We start from the raw sequence: 18,033 nt of genomic DNA on the forward strand, positions 1-18,033 counted from the left end.
CGCGCGCGCCGGGGGGCAAGGGCAGGCGCACCACCGCTACCACCTCCTATTGGCTGGGACCCGGGACAGAAGGGGGACACTCACCGCACACAGGGAAGCCGGGAGCGGGGGAAGGGAGGCAGTCACGTGTGCACTTCACAAAGTGGAAGCCCGGCTTCCTCTGACATGCCTGTGACCAATCCCTGAGGGCCGGCTGGCATTCTAAGTCCCGCCCCCGGCATCATCATTCATCCAATCCCCTACGGGCCGGCCGGCATTCTAAGTCCCGCCCCCAGCATTCTCCATCATTCAGTCCCCCCGGCAGCATTCACACATAGAAAATACTTACCGGCCGCTGCACCGCCGCTGCCCCGCAATACCGGGACCAGGGACAAAAACCGGGACAAAAACCGGTACAGACTTAAACCGGGACAGGCCACAAAAAACCGGGACTGTACCGGTAAAACCGGTACGAATGGTCACCCTACCAACACTGCCTCTTCCTATCTAACATGGTGCACCTATTGCCCTCTTTATAAAGTTGGCTGCGTGTTGGGGATGTGATACTCTGCCCACCCGGGACAGTGATGCCGGAGTGACATATTGCATGATCATCTCCCAGTATCTCGGATGCTGGACTGAATCCCTTAAATTGAGACAAAATGTCCTACAAAGCAAAAGCCAGACAATTTGTATGCCCCAAAAGAAGAACATGTCCAACAAAGTCTGTACGTCTGGTAACCATACAGTATATTAATAGAATATCATATCAATTACAGGCATACCCCGCATTAACGTACGCAATGGGTCCAGAGCATGTATGTAAAGCGAAAATGTACTTAAAGTGAAGCACTACCTTTTTTCCACTTATCAATGCATGTATTACGATGCATATACGTGCATAACTGATGTAAATAACGCATTTGTAACAGGCTCTATAGTCTCCCCGCTTGCGCACAGCTTCGGTACAGGTAGGGAGACGGTATTGCTTTTCAGGACGTGCTGACAGGCGCATGCGTGAGCTGCTGTTTGCCTATTGGGTGGTATGTACTTGCACGCGAGTGTACTTAAAGTGAGTGTGCTTAAACCGGGGTATGCCTGCATTAGAATTGGAAGAACCTATGTTTACGTAATGTGGCTGTGGCTCCCCAACAACAAGACACTAAACATTCTGCAGATTAGGTGCATCACTCTGTGCCAGTTTAGCTATCACTGCATTATCAGGTTCCCTCTTTCTCCCATCTCACACCCACTAGGTAAATTGCACTTTGTACAGCTCTATCTGCCATTTTGCCCTCTAGTTTCCATAATACAAAGTAGATGCTGGTCTAAAAAATGATCTTGAAAGTGAGCACAATATAATTTTGTGGGTTGCAGTTATTAACGCCTCAATGAATGTGGAGGTGTAAACTTTGTCTTTTTTTCTGTTCCTTAAATGCCGCATAGCATGAAGAACAATAATATTTCCATCATTTAAAAGAACATCCATTGCCATCTAGCAACATATTTCAATGGTATGAAACTGCTGAGCAATTTAACACATTTTTACATTTTAATGGTTGGTTGATAAATCAGAAAAGGTCCATAGTTGTGCTATGAAATGTAAATCTGTTCTTAAGAAATTCCCAATAGCCAAAGAATAAATATTTTTAATACATATTTCTATCAAAAATTAAAAAAAAACTGATTAAATTGTCATAAGAAAAACAAGAAAGAAATGAAATAAGAGAAAGTACATAATTAACATTACTTTTATATATTCATCGCACCTTATTATAATTTAACCTTTTTTTTACTCATACACACTGACTATATATTTTATAGTTGGAATATATATACAGTGTGTGTGTGTGTGTGTGTAATCTCACAGGAAGGATCTGTTGTCCCTGGATCCCCAGCTCCCGTCTGGGCAGACATCTTTCTACCGACCGATCTGTTTTGCTTTTATTTCCAATAGGTTTTAAACTCATGTAAAGTTGCAAACTATATATGTATATATATATACAGTGTTCGACAAACCTATACATTTGCTCGCCCCGGGCGAGTGGATTTAACCCCCGGGCGAGTAAATATTGGCCCAAGCAGCACACGTTTGGTACTAGGTGGCGAGTAGAATTTTTTGTGTGGCGAGTAGATTTTTTGGGGATTTGTCAACCACTGTATATATATACATGCATACGCACACATATACATATATATATATATATATATATATATATACAGTGGTTGACAAATCACCAAAAAATCTACTCGCCCAACAAAAAAATCTACTCGCCACCTAGTACCAAACGTGTGATGCCTAGGCCAATAGGAGCTCGCCACGATGTTAAATCCACTCGCCCGGGGCGTGCAAATGTATAGGTTTGTCGAACACTGTATATATATATGATATATATATATATATATATATATATATATATATATATATATATATATATATATATATATATATATATATATATGATACTTGCTGATATACCCGGCGTTGCCCGGGATGTAAATGCGTAATAGGTAGTATTATTTATAAATGGTGGAACAATAGGTTGAGTATTTGTTGGAAAGGTTGGATAATAATGTTGAAAAGAAAGATGGAAGAAAATGTAATACGATGTTGTATAAAAATGGTTTATTGTAAACACACCACAGTACAATGTATATTTTGGTGACATAAGTAATGTAAAAATGTGAGGCGTGTGTCCTGCTAGGGTGTGAGCGTGTGTGAGGCGGCGGGTGGGTGTTCACTACGGGTGGCGCGTGGGTAGTGAGTGCTGGCTGTGGGTTGGGGTCCTGCTAGGGTGTGAGGCGGCGGGTGTGTGGCGAGTGCGGGTGACAGCTGGTCAGTGATGTTGTTGCGTAGGGGCAGGAGGCGGCAGGTGTGTGTCGAGTGTGTGGGGTGGGTGAGAGGCGGCGGGTGTGTGTCGAGTGTGGCGGGTGTCTGTTGAGTGCGTCTGGCGGCTGTGTGGCGCAGGGGTGTGGGCGGGTGAAAGGCAGAAGTGCGGGTGGGCGAAAGGCAGAGGCGGGAGGGCGGCCGAAAGGCGTTGAAGGAGGGGAGGTGAAGGGGGGGTGAGGGGAGGCGGAGGGGAGGTGAAGGGGGGGGTGAGGGGAGGCGGTGAGGGAGGCGGAGGGGTGGTGAGTGGAGGTGAAGGGGGGTTGAGGGGAAGGGGGGTGAGGGGTGTTGAGGATAGGTGAAGGGGGGGGTGAAGGGGAGGTGAAGGGGAAGTGAAGGGGGGTGAGGGGTGTTGAGGGGGGGTGAAGGGGTGTTGAGGGGGAGTGAAGGGGGGTGGTGAAGAGGGGGGTGACGGGAGGTGAAGGGGGGGGTGACAGGAGGTGAAGGGGGGGGTGACGGGAGGTGGAGGGGAGGGGGAGGGGAAGTGTGGGAAAGGGGGAGGAGAAGGGGGGTAGGGGAAGGGGGGGGAGGAAGGGAAGTGGGGTGGGGGGGTGCGGGAGGTGAGGGGGGAGGTAAGTGACAATTAATGTATCATGTGGCCGCTTGCTCCCCCTTCCCCCAGTGTCTGCCGGTCGTCTGTCCCCCCCCGAAACCTTGCGTCTGTCCCCCCCCCCCCCCGAAACCTTCCGTCTGTCCCCCCCCCCCGAAACCTTTCGTCTGTCCCCCCCCCAAAACGTTCCGCCTGTTGTGGGCCGCTCACTCACCCGTCCGCCTGCTCGCTCCCTCACCCGTCCGGCCGCTCCCTCACCCGTCCGCCTGCTCGCTCGCTCCCTCACCCGTCCGCCTGCTCGCTCACTCACCCGTCCGCCTGCTCGCTCACTCACCCGTTCGCGTGCTCGATCACTCCCCCGTCCGGCCGCTGCCTCACACGTCCGGCCGCTCCCTCACCCGTCCGGCCGCTCCCACGTGGATGTGAGGCGGGAGGCAGCGTGTTGTGGCCGCTCTACCGGCTGTGTCCCGGGCGCTCGCTCCGCTCCCCCGCTGACTGTAGCGGCGCCGGGGTGTGAGCTGGGGGGGGGGGGTGTGTGTGTGTGTGTGTGTGTGTGTGTGTGTGTGTGTGTGTGTGTGTGTGTGTGTGTGTGTGACCTTTGGCCCGTCACTCCGCCTCAGGCCAATGAGAGGTGTGCGGGGGGCGGGCGGACCAAGGGAGCCATCTCATTGGCCTGAGGCGTAATAGGTAGTATTATTTATAAATCGTGGAACAGTAGGTTGAGTATTTGTTGGAAAGATTGGATAATAATGTTGAAAAGAAAGATGGAAGAAAATGTAATACGATGTTGTATAAAAATGGTTTATTGTAAACACACCACAGTACAATGTATATTTTGGTGACATAAGTGATGTAAAAATGTGAGGTGTGTGTCCTGCTAGGGTGTGAGCGTGTGTGAGGCGGCGGGTGGGTGTTCAGTACGGGTGGCGCGTGGGTAGTGAGTGCTGGCTGTGGGTCGGGGTCCTGCTAGGGTGTGAGGCGGCGGGTGTGTGGCGAGTGCGGGTGACAGCTGGTCAGTGATGTTGTTGCGTAGGGGCAGGAGGCGGCAGGTGTGTGTCGAGTGTGTGGGGTGGGTGAGAGGCGGCGGGTGTGTGTCGAGTGTGGCGGGTGTCTGTTGAGTGCGTCCGGCGGCTGTGTGGCGCCGGGGTGTGAGCGGTGGGCGGTGAAAGGCAGAAGTGCGGGTGGGCGAAAGGCAGAGGCGGGAGGGCGGCCGAAAGGCGTTGAAGGAGGGAGGTGAAGGGGGGGTGAGGGGAGGTGGAGGGGAGGTGAAGGGGGGGGTGAAGGGAGGTGAAGGGGAGGGTGAGGGGAGGTGAGGGGGAGGCGGTGAGGGGAGGGGTGAGGGGTGTTGAGGGGGGGGTGAGGGGTGTTGAAGGGGGGGTGAGGGGAGGTGAAGGGGGGGTGAGGGGGAGGTGGAGGGGAGGTGGAGGGGGGGAGGTGAAGGGGGGGAGGCGAAGGGGGGGAGGTGAAGGGGGGGTGGTGAAGGGGGGGAGGTGAAGGGGGGGTGACAGGAGGTGAAGGGGGAGGGGAAGTGGAGGGGAGGGGAGGGGAAGTGGAGGGGGGGAGGAGAAGGGGGGGGGGTGAAGGGGGGAGGAAGGGAAGTGAAGTGGGGTGGGGGGGGTGCGGGAGGTGAGGGGGGGAAGTAAGTGACAATTAATGTATCATGTGACCGCTTGCTCCCCCTTCCCCCAGTGTCTGCCGGTCGTCTGTCCCCCCCCCCGAAACCTTGTGTCTGTCCCACCCCCCCCCCCCCCGAAACCTTCTGTCTGTCCCCCCCCCCCCCCGAAACGTTCCCCCTGTTGTGGGCCGCTCACACACCCGTCCGCCTGTTCGCTACCTCACCCGTCCCGGCCGCTCCCTCACCCGTCCGCCTGCTCGCTCACTCACTCGTCCGGCCGCTCCCTCACCCGTCCGCCAGCTCGCTCACTCACCCGTCCGCCTGCTCGCTCACTCACCCGTCCGCTTGCTCGATCACTCACCCGTCCGGCGGCTGCCTCACCCGTCCGGCGGCTGCCTCACCCGTCCGGCCGCTCCCTCACCCGTCTGGCCGCTGCTTCACCTGTCCGGCCGCTCCCTCACCCGTCCGGCCGCTCCCTCACCCGTCCGGCCGCTCCCACGTGGATGTGAGGCGGGAGGCAGCGTGTTGTGGCCGCTCCCCGCTGTGTCCCGGGCGCTCGCTCCGCTCTCCCGCTGACTGTAGCGGCGCCGGGGTGTGAGCTTGGGTGTGTGTGTGTGTGAGTGTGAGTGTGTGTGTGTGTGAGTGTGTGTGTGTGTGACCTTTGGCCCGTCACTCCGCCTCAGGCCAATGAGAGGTGTGCGGGGGCGGGCGGGCCAAGGGAGCCTTCTCATTGGCCTGAGGCGGAGTGACAGGCCAAAGGTCCAATGCGATTTCCTCTAGGGACACAGGGAGACACATATAGACACATACAGACACAGACACATACGACGGTTTGACAAATATATAGATAGATATATTGTTGTGTACAGCCAGTTATTTATGTGTGTATGTATATAGATATATCTATATATAGATAGATATGTATGTATATTTAAATCACACAAATTTCATTTGGCACAATATAAAATCATCACAGTTAATATACAGTATTTTTCATGGTATAAAGCTGTCTTTAGTCATCTCTCACAATATCAACTCTTTCATCTCACTGGCATTCAGCATTTGAGGAACCCATTTTCTCACTGTAGCTCAAAGTATTAAAGAAAGCTTGCCATATTCAAATCCGGGAGGCGTTGATCACCTCTACTGTATGTTCCTTTGTCTGTATTGTACTTTTCTATTCTCTCACATCAACATGACAGCAGGGCAAAATTCTAGCTGTCAGAAACAGAATATACTTGGCATTTCATAAACAACTCTTCTGTATTCAGACTGAATGAATCATGATTTGAATATAAACTCTAATAACGTTAACCCTGATACTGCCGGAAGAGCCAGCAACGTGTATATATGTGGCGGTGGGGTGCAGATGACACCTATAAATCTCATCCTTCCCCCAGCTATCTCTAATAATATCCAGTCACAAATAGGCCTTCAATTCTTTCTGTTCCTTCAATCCATCAGTAGGTATAAGTAAGGAAAAACTCCTCAATTCATAATTCAATACAGCCGGTCCTCGCTTATCCGATGTAATGCGTCCCGCAAACCGCCATTGGATAACGGGCCGTCGGATTGCAGGTCGATGTTAATTGGCGGCAGTGACCGTCGGATCAGCGGGTCCGACGCTGGATAATGCATCCAGCGGCGGATAAGGCATTCAACGGAAGCGGTCGTCGGATACCTAGGACCACCTGTACTGAGTAACGTTTTCCTCCCTCACTGAGAGCAATACACACACACACATATATATATATATATATATATACATATTACAATTCCACTACAGAAATGACATGTAATCATTAATTGTCGAGAAAAACTGACCTGTATATGCAGAGCTGCAATAATGAACAATCTGTGTGACTGGATATTTTCAGAACTGCTCCATACACATTTCTGTGACACTGGAATTACTGGTTTTGTATGTACGGTATGTATGTATATCTTTATTTACATAGCGCCCACAGCTGCACTTAGTGCTTTACAAGAGAGACAATACTTTACAGGGAATTGTTATACAATAAGTGCAACAAATAAGATCAGACAATAGGAAAGGAAATCCCTGCCCCGGAGAGCTTACAATCTAAGTGGTGTGATGGGAAACGTACCGAGACAGCAGGTGAGGAAATTAGTGCAGTAGATGACTGTGGGTGTGTGACAGTAGTCATGAGTCTAGGCTATTGAAACCTAGAGTTTTAAGGTTAGTCTTATAGGTGGGGAGAGAAGGTGCTGATATACTGATTGTGAGGGAGTTCCACATTAACGGGTAGTGAGGGGAAAAAAGGTTTAAGGTGAGAGCGAGCAGTAGAGGTGAAAGGGTGGAAAGGAGACAGTTGTGGGTAGAACGCAGGAGACGAGCAGGGGCATAGGAACAGATCAATGCTGATATGTAGGGAGGAGCAGATGAGTGGAGAGCCTTAAAGGTAAGGAGGAAAACTTTGTGGGTGATCCGAAACTGAATGGGAAGCCAGGAGAGTGATTTAAGGAGGTCATGAGTGGAGACTGTTTTGGGAGAAAGTGAAATTATTCTACAAGAATTTTGGATAGATTGCAAAGGAGAAAGTTGTGAAGCAGGGAGGCCTGTTAGTAGTATGTCACAATAATCCAGATGGGAGAGGATAAGGGCATGCATTAGAGTTTTAGCTTGACAGAGGAAAAGCGGATCTTGGTAATATTACGGAGGAAGAAGCGACATGTTGTAGCCATGCCGTGAATGTGAATGGAGATAGAAAAGGAGGAGTCAAGTGTCACTCCTAGACCATGTGCTTTGGCGACAGGATAGTCGAACCATTTACAGGAATGGAAAAAGGGGATATGAGGAGCTCAGTTTTAGCCATATTAAATTTAAGCCGGTGGTGTGTCATTTACGAGGATATAGCCATGAAGAAATCAGAGACTTGAGACTGACTTGCAGGTCTGTGGGTAGGGGTGGATAGATATATCTGCGTATCATCTGCATGGAGATGATAACTAAGGCCAAAAGAGTTGATGAGGTCACCAGGTGGTAGTATGTAGAGAGAGAAAAGGAGAGGTCCCAGAACAGAGCCCTGAGGTACATCAACAGGCAGATCAACAGAAGATGAAGACATGTTGGCAACAGAGACTGAAAGTTATGCGATGGGAGAGGTATGATAACCTGGATGCCTAGGGAGTTTAGAATATGAAGCAGAAGTGTGTGATCGACAGTATCGAAGGCAGCAGAGAGATCGAGCAGGATTAGTAGGGAAAAATTACCATGGGGTTTGGCATCATCTAGATCAGGGGCGCGCAAACTTCTTGAGCTGCGGCACCCTTCCCAGGAGTCGCCGCGTTCGCGCCCCCCCTCTCCCAATGGCTCGGTGTCAAATTACGTTGCGGGTCATGTAACGTCACGTAACCCCGTTGCATCATTTGATGCACGTTGCCATGGCGACGCATCACCGAAGACCCGGCTAGCAGCAGGTAAGTGAGTTACAGAGGCCTCACACCTCCCCCGACATTTAATTCAAATGCCGTGGGGAAGAGCGCGGGCCTCTGTAACCACCCACACCCCCCCTAGAAATTTGCGCGCCCCCCAGTTTGCGCACTGCTGATCTAGATAATTGGCTACTTTAGTGAGCACAGTCTCTGTTGAGTGAGCTTAACAAAACCCAGATTGTAAAGGGTCCATGAGGGCATGGGAATTAAGAAAGTTGTACATAATGGAAAACACGAGACATTCTAGGAGTTTGGAGGCAAAAGGCAGGAGGGACACAGGGCGGTAGTTAGTAAGGCACTTAGAGACTAGGGTGTTTTTGAGAATAAGTGTGATCACCGCATGTTTAAAAAGAGGAGAGGAAAATACCAGAGCGGAATTAAAGATATGGGTGAGAGTTGGGATTAAGACAGAAGTAAGAGTTCTGATAAGGTGTGAGGGGATAGGATCGAGAGGGCATGTGGTAGAGGGAGAAGAGAAAATCAGCTTAGAAACTTCCAACTCGGTAACAGGAGAAAATAAGTCAAGAGTGGAAGAAGGAGGTTTAGCTGAAAGCAGGGGGGAGGGTACAAAGGCGTTCAGAGGAGCAGGTGCGAAGGAAGCGCATTTGTGAATTTAGCCAAGGCTGTGGGCTAATGGGATGAGTCTGCCAGAGCCGAGAAGGGGCATATAGATCGAGAGTAGGAGTGGCTAGAGTTATAAGAGTTGACAAGATTGTCGGGTTCAGAGGAAGGAGAGAGAGAAGTGAGGTTAACATCCAGGGTAGATGCCAGAGCAGAGAGGTCAATGGAGTGAAGGTCTTGAGAGTAGTGGGTAGAACAGGTAGGAGGGGGGAGGGGAATGAGTGGTGGTGAATGATAGGCTGTGATGGTCAGAGAGCGGAAGGAGATAGAGAAATCAGAAAGGGAACCGTTTAGTAAAAACAAAGTCTAGATAGTGACCATCATTGTGGGTGCTGGAATTGGTCTACTGGTGGAGGCCAAAGGAGGTGATTAGAGAGAGAAGGCGAGATGCCCAGAAGACTGAGGAATCATAGGTATGGCATTTGAAGGCCCCCTGTAAAAGGATAGGACAGTCAGAGGAGAGAAAGAAGGAAAGCCAGGATTCAAAGTCAGAGATAAAGGAGGAGGTTGAGGCTGTAGAGTTCGGTGATCTGTAGAGGACTGCAACACGTTGAAAGAGAGGATAGAAAAGCTGAACAGCGTGAGCCTCCAAGGAAGAGAACGAAACATGAAGGCATAGTGCAGAGCTGATATTGGCAGGATCTACCCCGCTACCCCAGCCATTGGGGCATGGAGTGTGAGAGAAAGAGAGTCCACCATAAGACACATCAGCCTCCACAGTGGAGTTGTGAGAGACAGGTTTCTTGTAGAGCAAAGAGCTGAAGAGAGTGAGAGCAGACGAGGTTGTGTACAACAGAGCCCTGGTTTGAATGTAATGCTGTATCAAAGCCGGCAGTCCAATTCCATAAACATCAACTTTTATTTGTGACTTCTGTATGCCAAGCTGCATAAAGCCTGCAAATTACAGTATTAACATACAGTACCTGGTCACTCTGTCATATTTCATGTAGGGTGTCATTTATCAAAGTCGTATATTGTTCAGACATGGAATATACTGTATTTAAAGTTTCCAGACCTTGTTTGAATTAAAATGAGGAAATGGAAAAAAAATGTTGTATATACGCATTTATTTTTAACAGAAGATAAAAATAGGAAATCTCCCATAAAAAAATGCATAAGCACCCTCTCTACGGGGGAAAATAAGTGATCCAGTTAACTAAAATGCTGAAAAATACTTCTTAAGTCTTTATTCGAAAGGCAACACTATGTAAAAACATATCCTAGAACCTAGTCATTTTCCTGCGATCATGAGTATCGTGCATTGTAGTCATCCTCAGGATAACATAGGAAGATATTTTTCTATATATGTAAAAATATTGTTTATATTACAGCAACAATTCATTCTGCCTTTTGTGTGCCGCAGGTCAGCTACAAGGGTCCCCCTAGTTTAAAGCAGCAATCTCCCCTAAAAAAACATTTAAAAAAACAAAAAAACGCCATTTCTTTTTAAATGCACTTGTCTTTTTAAAGATACAGATGCAGCCACCAGTATTAGAACTCTTGCCTTGGAAATTCTGGGGCAGTCACACAGTAATTGCCTCAACATTTCTGTGAGATTCTTAATGGCCCATCGGATTAGCACAGCGGGGGTTCCCTGCAGTCCCATTCAGTTTGAATGCAGGGAACCCCCGCTGTGTTAATCTGATGGGCCATTAAGGATGTCACAGAAATGTTGAGGCTTTTACTGTGAGACTTCCCCAGAATCTCCCAGAATCTCCCAGATACAAGTGTTCTAATACTGGTGGCTGCATCTGTACACTACTACTGTTTGTGCTGCATGTATAGAATTGTGTTTTGAGACACACTGGCCTAAAGTAATCAAACTGTTAAAACTGAGTTAATATTACACCCAGGAAAAAAATGACCCAAATCACGATTACAGTAACATTTTCCCGGGAGTGATATTTTTAGATTCTTGATGTGGTAATTAATGGTATCAGTAATAAGTCGTTCGTTATTTACCACATCTTGATGTAATATTTCTATCATAGCGTTATGCAGTATAAATTATTACACAACCCTCTGGTAAAAAAATACATTACCAAGGTATACCACAGGTATCAAAGCGGTTAATATTAGTAAAATGACACTACCTACCTCCTTGGCAACCTAAATTGTTAATAAAGCATTGCCCAACAATGCTTTATCAACTGCTAAGGAAAACAAGGTGTTAACTTTTACCGCCACCCCCCTGAGGAGCCTAGCCACCCTGTCTGGGGCAACTACACACACCCCATAATCCCCATGAAACACAACCCTCACCTTATGGATTAAAGGCCAATAGCCCTATTATCCAACTATGGCTAATATGTTTTTTTTTTTTCAACTACAGCTCAACCCCCTTATAACGCTGTGCTTGGGGTCCAAAGAATCACATCGCACTATAAGCGGATCGCGTTAGAAATAATGTACAATTGTATGCATTGTACAATAAAGTATTTAAGATACCAATAAATCGTGTTGTAAAGTATTCATAAATACCAACATTGGGAGCCATGCTTGCATCGTGTTATAAGCGGATTCGCGTTGTAACGGATCGATCGCGTTATAATGGGGTTGAGCTGTATACTGTAAGTTCAAAAATATTAAAGCAATGAAGAAAAAAACCATTAACACAATAAAAAAATAATAATAATGCAAAATACATTGTAAATATACAGTATATCCATTTATTGTGAAAATGGAAGAAAGCACACCCTTTTGAAAGCACTCATTGTATAGTGTGAATTGATGATAAGTTTAAAATCCAAACTTTAATAGTATTTTTTATTTCAATACTATTAAAGTTTGGATTTTAAATTTATCATCAATTCATACTATACAATGAGTGCTTTCAAAGGGGTGTGCTTTCTTCCATTATCATAATTGTTCCTTATCCCCTTTTGCACCTTTGTTACCAATTTATTAATCTGTAGATTTAGCTGAAGCGAGAGTTCTTTTCCCTTTTCCCCCTCACCCCTCATTTTCTTATCCATTTATTGTGACTGTGGCGGCCTAGGCCCTTTCAATGGGAGCCTAGATAACCATTCAATGGGAAGCTGTAAGAAAATGTGGTAATTTACCCCATCACGGATGAAGGCCATCCTCCTCTTCAGAGCCGATAGCCCCCAGGAACCAATCCCAAAAATGGTCTGTCGACCAACCATAAAAAACACAAAATTAATCCAAAACCCGATGGTCACCAAAAAACAAAAATAAAAAAACCCCATACAATTAATCCAAGGCCCGATGGCCCAAAAAATATTTATAAAAAATCCCTAAATCAACAACTCAGGCTCTAGGTCCTATTTGTAATCCAGGCCTGGTGGCCTATTTGTAATCCAGGCCTGGTGGCCTATTTGTAATCCAGGCCTGGTGGCCTATTTGTAATCTTTGGCCATCCATGGGCCTGCGATGGGGATACGCAACTTGACCTGAAGCCCTGGATTCTGTTGACTTGTGTTGTCAAACTCAATCTCTGCCACAGTGGCTGATTTGTTTAAAATGTAATATACTTACTAGTGTCATAAAACATACATACATTTAATTGAAAAGTAACTGCAAAGACGCAATAAAATTGATACCAACTACAGTATTATTATATTAATGTCCAGTAACTTCATGTTGCTCCAGAGAACCAGTGGTTGCATTAAAAAGATTGGTTCGTCCTTGTTTGCAGCATAGCACAATCCTGCAGAGCAAGGGGCAAAACAATTTACACTATTATTTTAGACTCAATATTTGAAAGGATTATGCTATATTATTTTTTATTAATATGATCATTGTTCTGAAATAATTTACAATGACTGACAATATTATTCGGAAATCTGAAATTATGTGGCACTGCCGTATTTATGTGCCAACGTCATATTTCACAGAAACATAAATCTACTAGCAGAATTAATGTTATATATAAAGCAATTTGAAGTAAAACTACATTTTGAGCAAGTGGCTGGCACTGCACCTTTACCATTTGCCGCCAGAGCAATTTCTGCAGATCAGTAGCAGCAAAGGGTTCATTGCTAAGGGAGCTAAGGGGACAAATACAGTACAATATATTGTGATGTATAATTTTAGGGGTTCGATTGCTACCTTTGTGACTTTTCCCTATCCCAGTAATATTTTAGTATAACAGATGCTTTTGCAGTGTGTTTGAATAAATGAACAGACAGGGCTGCAGACAGGACTTGAGTCTCCACTGGGTCCCCCCATATGTCTCAGACCCCCATTTCTCCCTTCCTCCCTCTCTTACTCCCCCTGTCCCCCATCTCTCTTTCCCCCACGCCCCCACCTCTGTCCCCCTCACGCCCCCACCTCTCTCTCTCTCTCCCTCAAGCCCCCACCTCTCTCTCCCTCACGCCCCCACCTCCCTCTCTCCCTCACGCCCCCACCTCCCTCTCTCCCTCACTCCCCCACCTCTCTCTCCCTCACCTCCCCACCTCTCTCTCCCCACCTCTTTCCCCCACCTCTCTCTCCCCCAGCTCTCTCCCCCATGCCCCCACCTCTCTCCATAAAAAAGGACACTCAGGACATACAAATATAGGGGAACCTCCTCCCACGCGTTTCTGGCATAGACTGCCCTTTCTCAAGGAGTATTACCTGACCTGTTGGTGGCTGTTCGGGACTGGAGTTGCCCACCCCTGCCTTAGGAACTTGTGAACATGAAAAACAAATTGTATAGTAAAAGGTACTGTCACAGCCTGCAACACAGTAACGTGTCATATGATTACAAAGCACACTATAAATCATCCTTCTGACACCTGCGTCAGATAATAACATGGGACTCAGGAGCAAAGTATAATAAGGATAAATGACTGTTTGATGTACGTGGCACCTGGATTTCTACTCAAAATCCCACTGCGGTCAATGTAAATATGAATCAAGAAAAACATAAGCACTACAGGCAAAAATTATCTCACCAACTGTGCATTTACTTTACAACATATGATGTAAAAATAAGACACAGTGGGTGTACTTGTTATTTTTTTTCCCTCTTACAGAGCAGCTGCCTTTATTAATATTTACAAAGGGCAAACCGCAGCCCGTCACTGTGGAAGCTCCAGTAGGTGTTATTGCCAGGGTGATGCTGGGATTACATTGCTTACACTGTAATGGGATTTTTGATTTATTTTGAAATGAAATCATCAGTCTGCACTGAATATTAAGAGGTATGACACTGGACATGCCTTCTTAGAAAATGAGGGTTTTCCAAAACGGTGATTATGTTAATGAGCGCGGTCTGCGCCCCAGACAATATGCGTTGGCCTTGTGCAAATGATATAGAACAGTAAAGACTTTGGGGTCGGACCACTGTGACGCGCTCTTCCCCGGCAGTCCTCCTGTGCTGCCCCTGCTGCACTGACATGGTCCGCAGTTCCCGTCTCCTGCCGCGCACTGTCCTCACCCTCTTTTTCTACTCCCCCGCTGCAAAAAGCTTTCAATAATGTCTAAGCATATTGTAGACGGACTTTCACAGAGGTACACAATTGGAGACTTTTATAAGGTGAAATTATAATAAGGCTTTATTGTGCCTTTTCCTTTTCATCAAGAAATCCATCCAAACACAGGGGGGGGGGAACAAAGCTTCTATTCACTTGGGAGTATTTCTAGTGAAACACTATGCAATTAATTCACATCTCCCTTAGTCAAGCATTTCTCCCAGCCCCAAACACATAGCATGAAATAAGCAGATATAAGAAGTCTCTTAATAATGAAAGTCTTATCTGTTCCTTGGAGGGAAAATCTTCTCTGGTTCAGCTCCCTTCCCTCAGGGTGTGTCAGCATTCAGGTTCAGAAGTTTTCCCTGTGTCTTGTAAGCAGCTCTGCTGTTTCCTCTGGCAGGGCTCAGGACTGTTGTGAGAGTCAAAGACAATCTCTGCTCTCTCTCCCAAGTTCAGCCCAGATATGAGCTAAGGAGTCACTTCCTGTCTCAACAGACAGGCTTTTGTAAGCAATCTAAATCAGGCAGGTGGTGTTTATTAATGGACTACCAGCAGTTAACCACCACACTGCTAGATTAAAGGCACATTACTTGAACAGGGATTACTCCCCTGTTACACATATACTATAGGTAGAAACAGGTAGGTAAGGGAAAAATTCCCTAATTGGGTGCTCTAAAAAACCTCCCTGTAAGCCGTGCAGTTCAAGAACGTACTGTATCAAGTGAGCAGGGTTCCCAGTCCCTCTACATATAAGCCATAAATGATCAGCAGTTGAGTCCCGGCATATATTAATTCACAAGGCAACACATGCCAACACGGGTAAAAGCCATCTAACCTGACCGGTGAACTTGTCCGGGGCTCCAACCGGCGGTCCCTCGTTGGGTGGACTTCACGATAACCCGTGACTTCAGGAAGTGAAATGCTGCTGCTTGGATTCCTGTAGGCTCTATAGGGAAAGGGTTCACCTCTGCTCCATCGCGTGCGTGCGTCCCAGCGGTAGTATACAAGTGAAAAAGTAGGGATTACGAGCACTGCAAAAACATGGTCTGGCTGAAGGCAGAGTGCAATACAAAAAGCTTTATTACGGCATAATAGCCAAGTTAAAAAAATGACACGTAGACAAATCCTCTGACGCGTTTCGTCCCTTTTTGTATTGCACTCTGCCTTCAGCTAGACCATGTTTTTGCAGTGCTCGTAATCCCTACTTTTTCACTTATAGGTAGAAACAGACGATTTGACAAAAGTGATAGATTTGAATGTTAATACACATAGGTTTTACAGGCAGAGAGAGGTGGGGGTGTGGGGGAGAGAGGTGGGGTGGGATGTCTCGCAATACTGCAGACACAGTGGGGGGGGGGGGGAATGGGCAGGACTCCACCCGGGAAAGGGTTCTGTGGCCCTGACTACTTCACTTTTTTTTTTTTTTTTTTTTTTTTTTTTTTACAAAAAAGGCACTGTACATAACTATCTGCATTGGGGAATATTACACAGAAATGTTTTTATTTGCCCTTCTCTGAATCGATATAATTCTAATTACTGAAGACAAAAAACAAGCGCAAATATACATATATTATATTATATTACATCAAGTGATCACCCGTGTGAAAGTAAATATTTGAAAAAAATGATGATGGATACAGACCTCAGGAAGGGTGCTGCTCCATAGAAGGACTCGATCCAAGTCCAGATAGGGGTATAGAGGCAGAGGGTCAGGAGCGCACTCACATCCGGGGGTATAGAGGCAGAGGGTCAGGAGCGCACTCACATCCGGGGGTATAGAAGCAGAGGGTCAGGAGCGCACAGACATCCGGGGGTATTGAAAAAAAAGAAAGAAAATATACACACATTGTGCAAAAACGTCTAAATATATACGTGATATGAATAAATGATATATAAATCACTCACATTCTCTGTGAGTGATCACGGCTGATTGGTTATCAGGCGTGACCACCTCAGAAGCACGTTTCCGCAATGATGTTCGCCAGCATGCAGTCGTGCAGGGAGACAAGGGGAGGAGAATCCCATATGTGGAAAATGGAGGACACAGAAATAGTGCTAAAAAAAGCTTTATAACAAATCTAATTAAATATAAAAGTTTACACTCGCAAACATAAAATGGAATCAGGCATTGGGACGACCCAGGGTCAGTCAGTGGCAACAAGCAGCGAGAGTTTTTCCTTGAATAAATCTGGTGCGTTTATTGTCCACAGACTTTGCCCCAGCTCTGCAGCTAGGAGACTTTAGTAAATAACCTCTATAGAGTATAAGGGCAGTGACTATTGCTGTAAAATGCGATGAACTGTGCCCCGTACCGAACACGATATTGTAACCGTGAAGCACTTTGCGTCCCATTGGGATAAAAGCGTTACATGAAATAAAGTCACGATCATTATCACTAAGGATCATCTTTTCCCTGCTTCTCTGTAGGTGGAGGAAGGCTGGTGGGAAGGAGTCCTCAATGGGAAAACTGGCATGTTTCCTTCCAACTTCATCAAGGACATTGGGACTGAAATTGGAGGAACTTACGAAGAGCAGCATATAAAACAAAGTAAGGAAAATATTGCAGATAAACAATATTCCAGCTGGGTTAGATTAGTGGTGCTCAAGCCCCACCAACAGGTCAGGTTTTAAGGATAGCCCAGCTTCAGCATAAGTGGCTCAGTCTTCGACCCTCACCTGTGCTACAGCTGGCATATCCTGAAACCCTGACCTGTTGGGGGGATGGGTGTGGACGGGTGTGGACTGGAGTTGAGCACCATTGGGTTAGATGTTAGTCCCTTCTTGAACCAAAAGGAAATAATGCAAGCAGAGGTTAATGGATTAAGTATTAATAATTGTTGGTATTTGTTTTGTGACAATATCAAACCATCATATTGAAATGATCTTGAAATCTGTCCGTGCAATAAATTCTGAAAAAATGATTAAGTACTGTAACAAAAAAATAAAATAAAAGGCATGGCCGTTGTTTGTAGATAACGTATCGTCTGTTTATCTTGCTGCATGTTAGGGTCTCTCCCACTCCCCAAGTTTTTCATGTGACTGACGGAGTTGCTTAGATCTGATTATATTATCATTGCAGTTGTGGAAACAAGATAAACAATGACCCCACTTCCGCAGAGATCCCGTGGCAATTAATACTTTAAAAAATGATTGTACATGCCTGGTCATTTTTTCTTTTTACGACATTACCAAATTGAATCTGTTTAAGCTACCACTGCCACTAGTTCACTTTGATATTAAGTGGGACTGCGCCTGTAACTTTCTATGGCAAAATTAGTTACCAGCTTTCAGTCAAGGGAAGTATGGAGAATCATTATTGATTGTCTACTGTGAAACAGAATCTGTCCGGAGCTGACATACAGGTGATAAGTGGCTAGCCAACTGTTTGCTGTCTCATAGGGACCAGTGTTAGCCGAAAATGGCTTCTTTTGTCTGATGTCTTCTCCAGTTGATGCCAGACCATGACTAAATTAAGTAAAAAACATAGAACAACCTGCGTCCCAAT

General features: G+C 46.5%; 1 protein-coding gene across 1 annotated transcript in view; it reads left to right on the plus strand.

Moving 5' to 3' along the window:
• Positions 1–17,250, plus strand: part of LOC142502246 (SH3 domain-containing kinase-binding protein 1-like) — a 107,097-nt gene extending 89,847 nt beyond the window's left edge. Inside the window, exon 3 of the mRNA XM_075613087.1 lies at positions 16,956–17,250. Within this exon, the coding sequence (XP_075469202.1) occupies positions 16,956–17,159 (204 nt within the window). The 3' untranslated portion in view covers positions 17,160–17,250. The remainder of the gene's footprint in view (positions 1–16,955) is intronic.
• Positions 17,251–18,033: the final 783 nt, after the last annotated feature.

Source organism: Ascaphus truei, chromosome 9 (genome assembly GCF_040206685.1).
Source record: "Ascaphus truei isolate aAscTru1 chromosome 9, aAscTru1.hap1, whole genome shotgun sequence".
Taxonomy (NCBI): domain Eukaryota; kingdom Metazoa; phylum Chordata; class Amphibia; order Anura; family Ascaphidae; genus Ascaphus; species Ascaphus truei.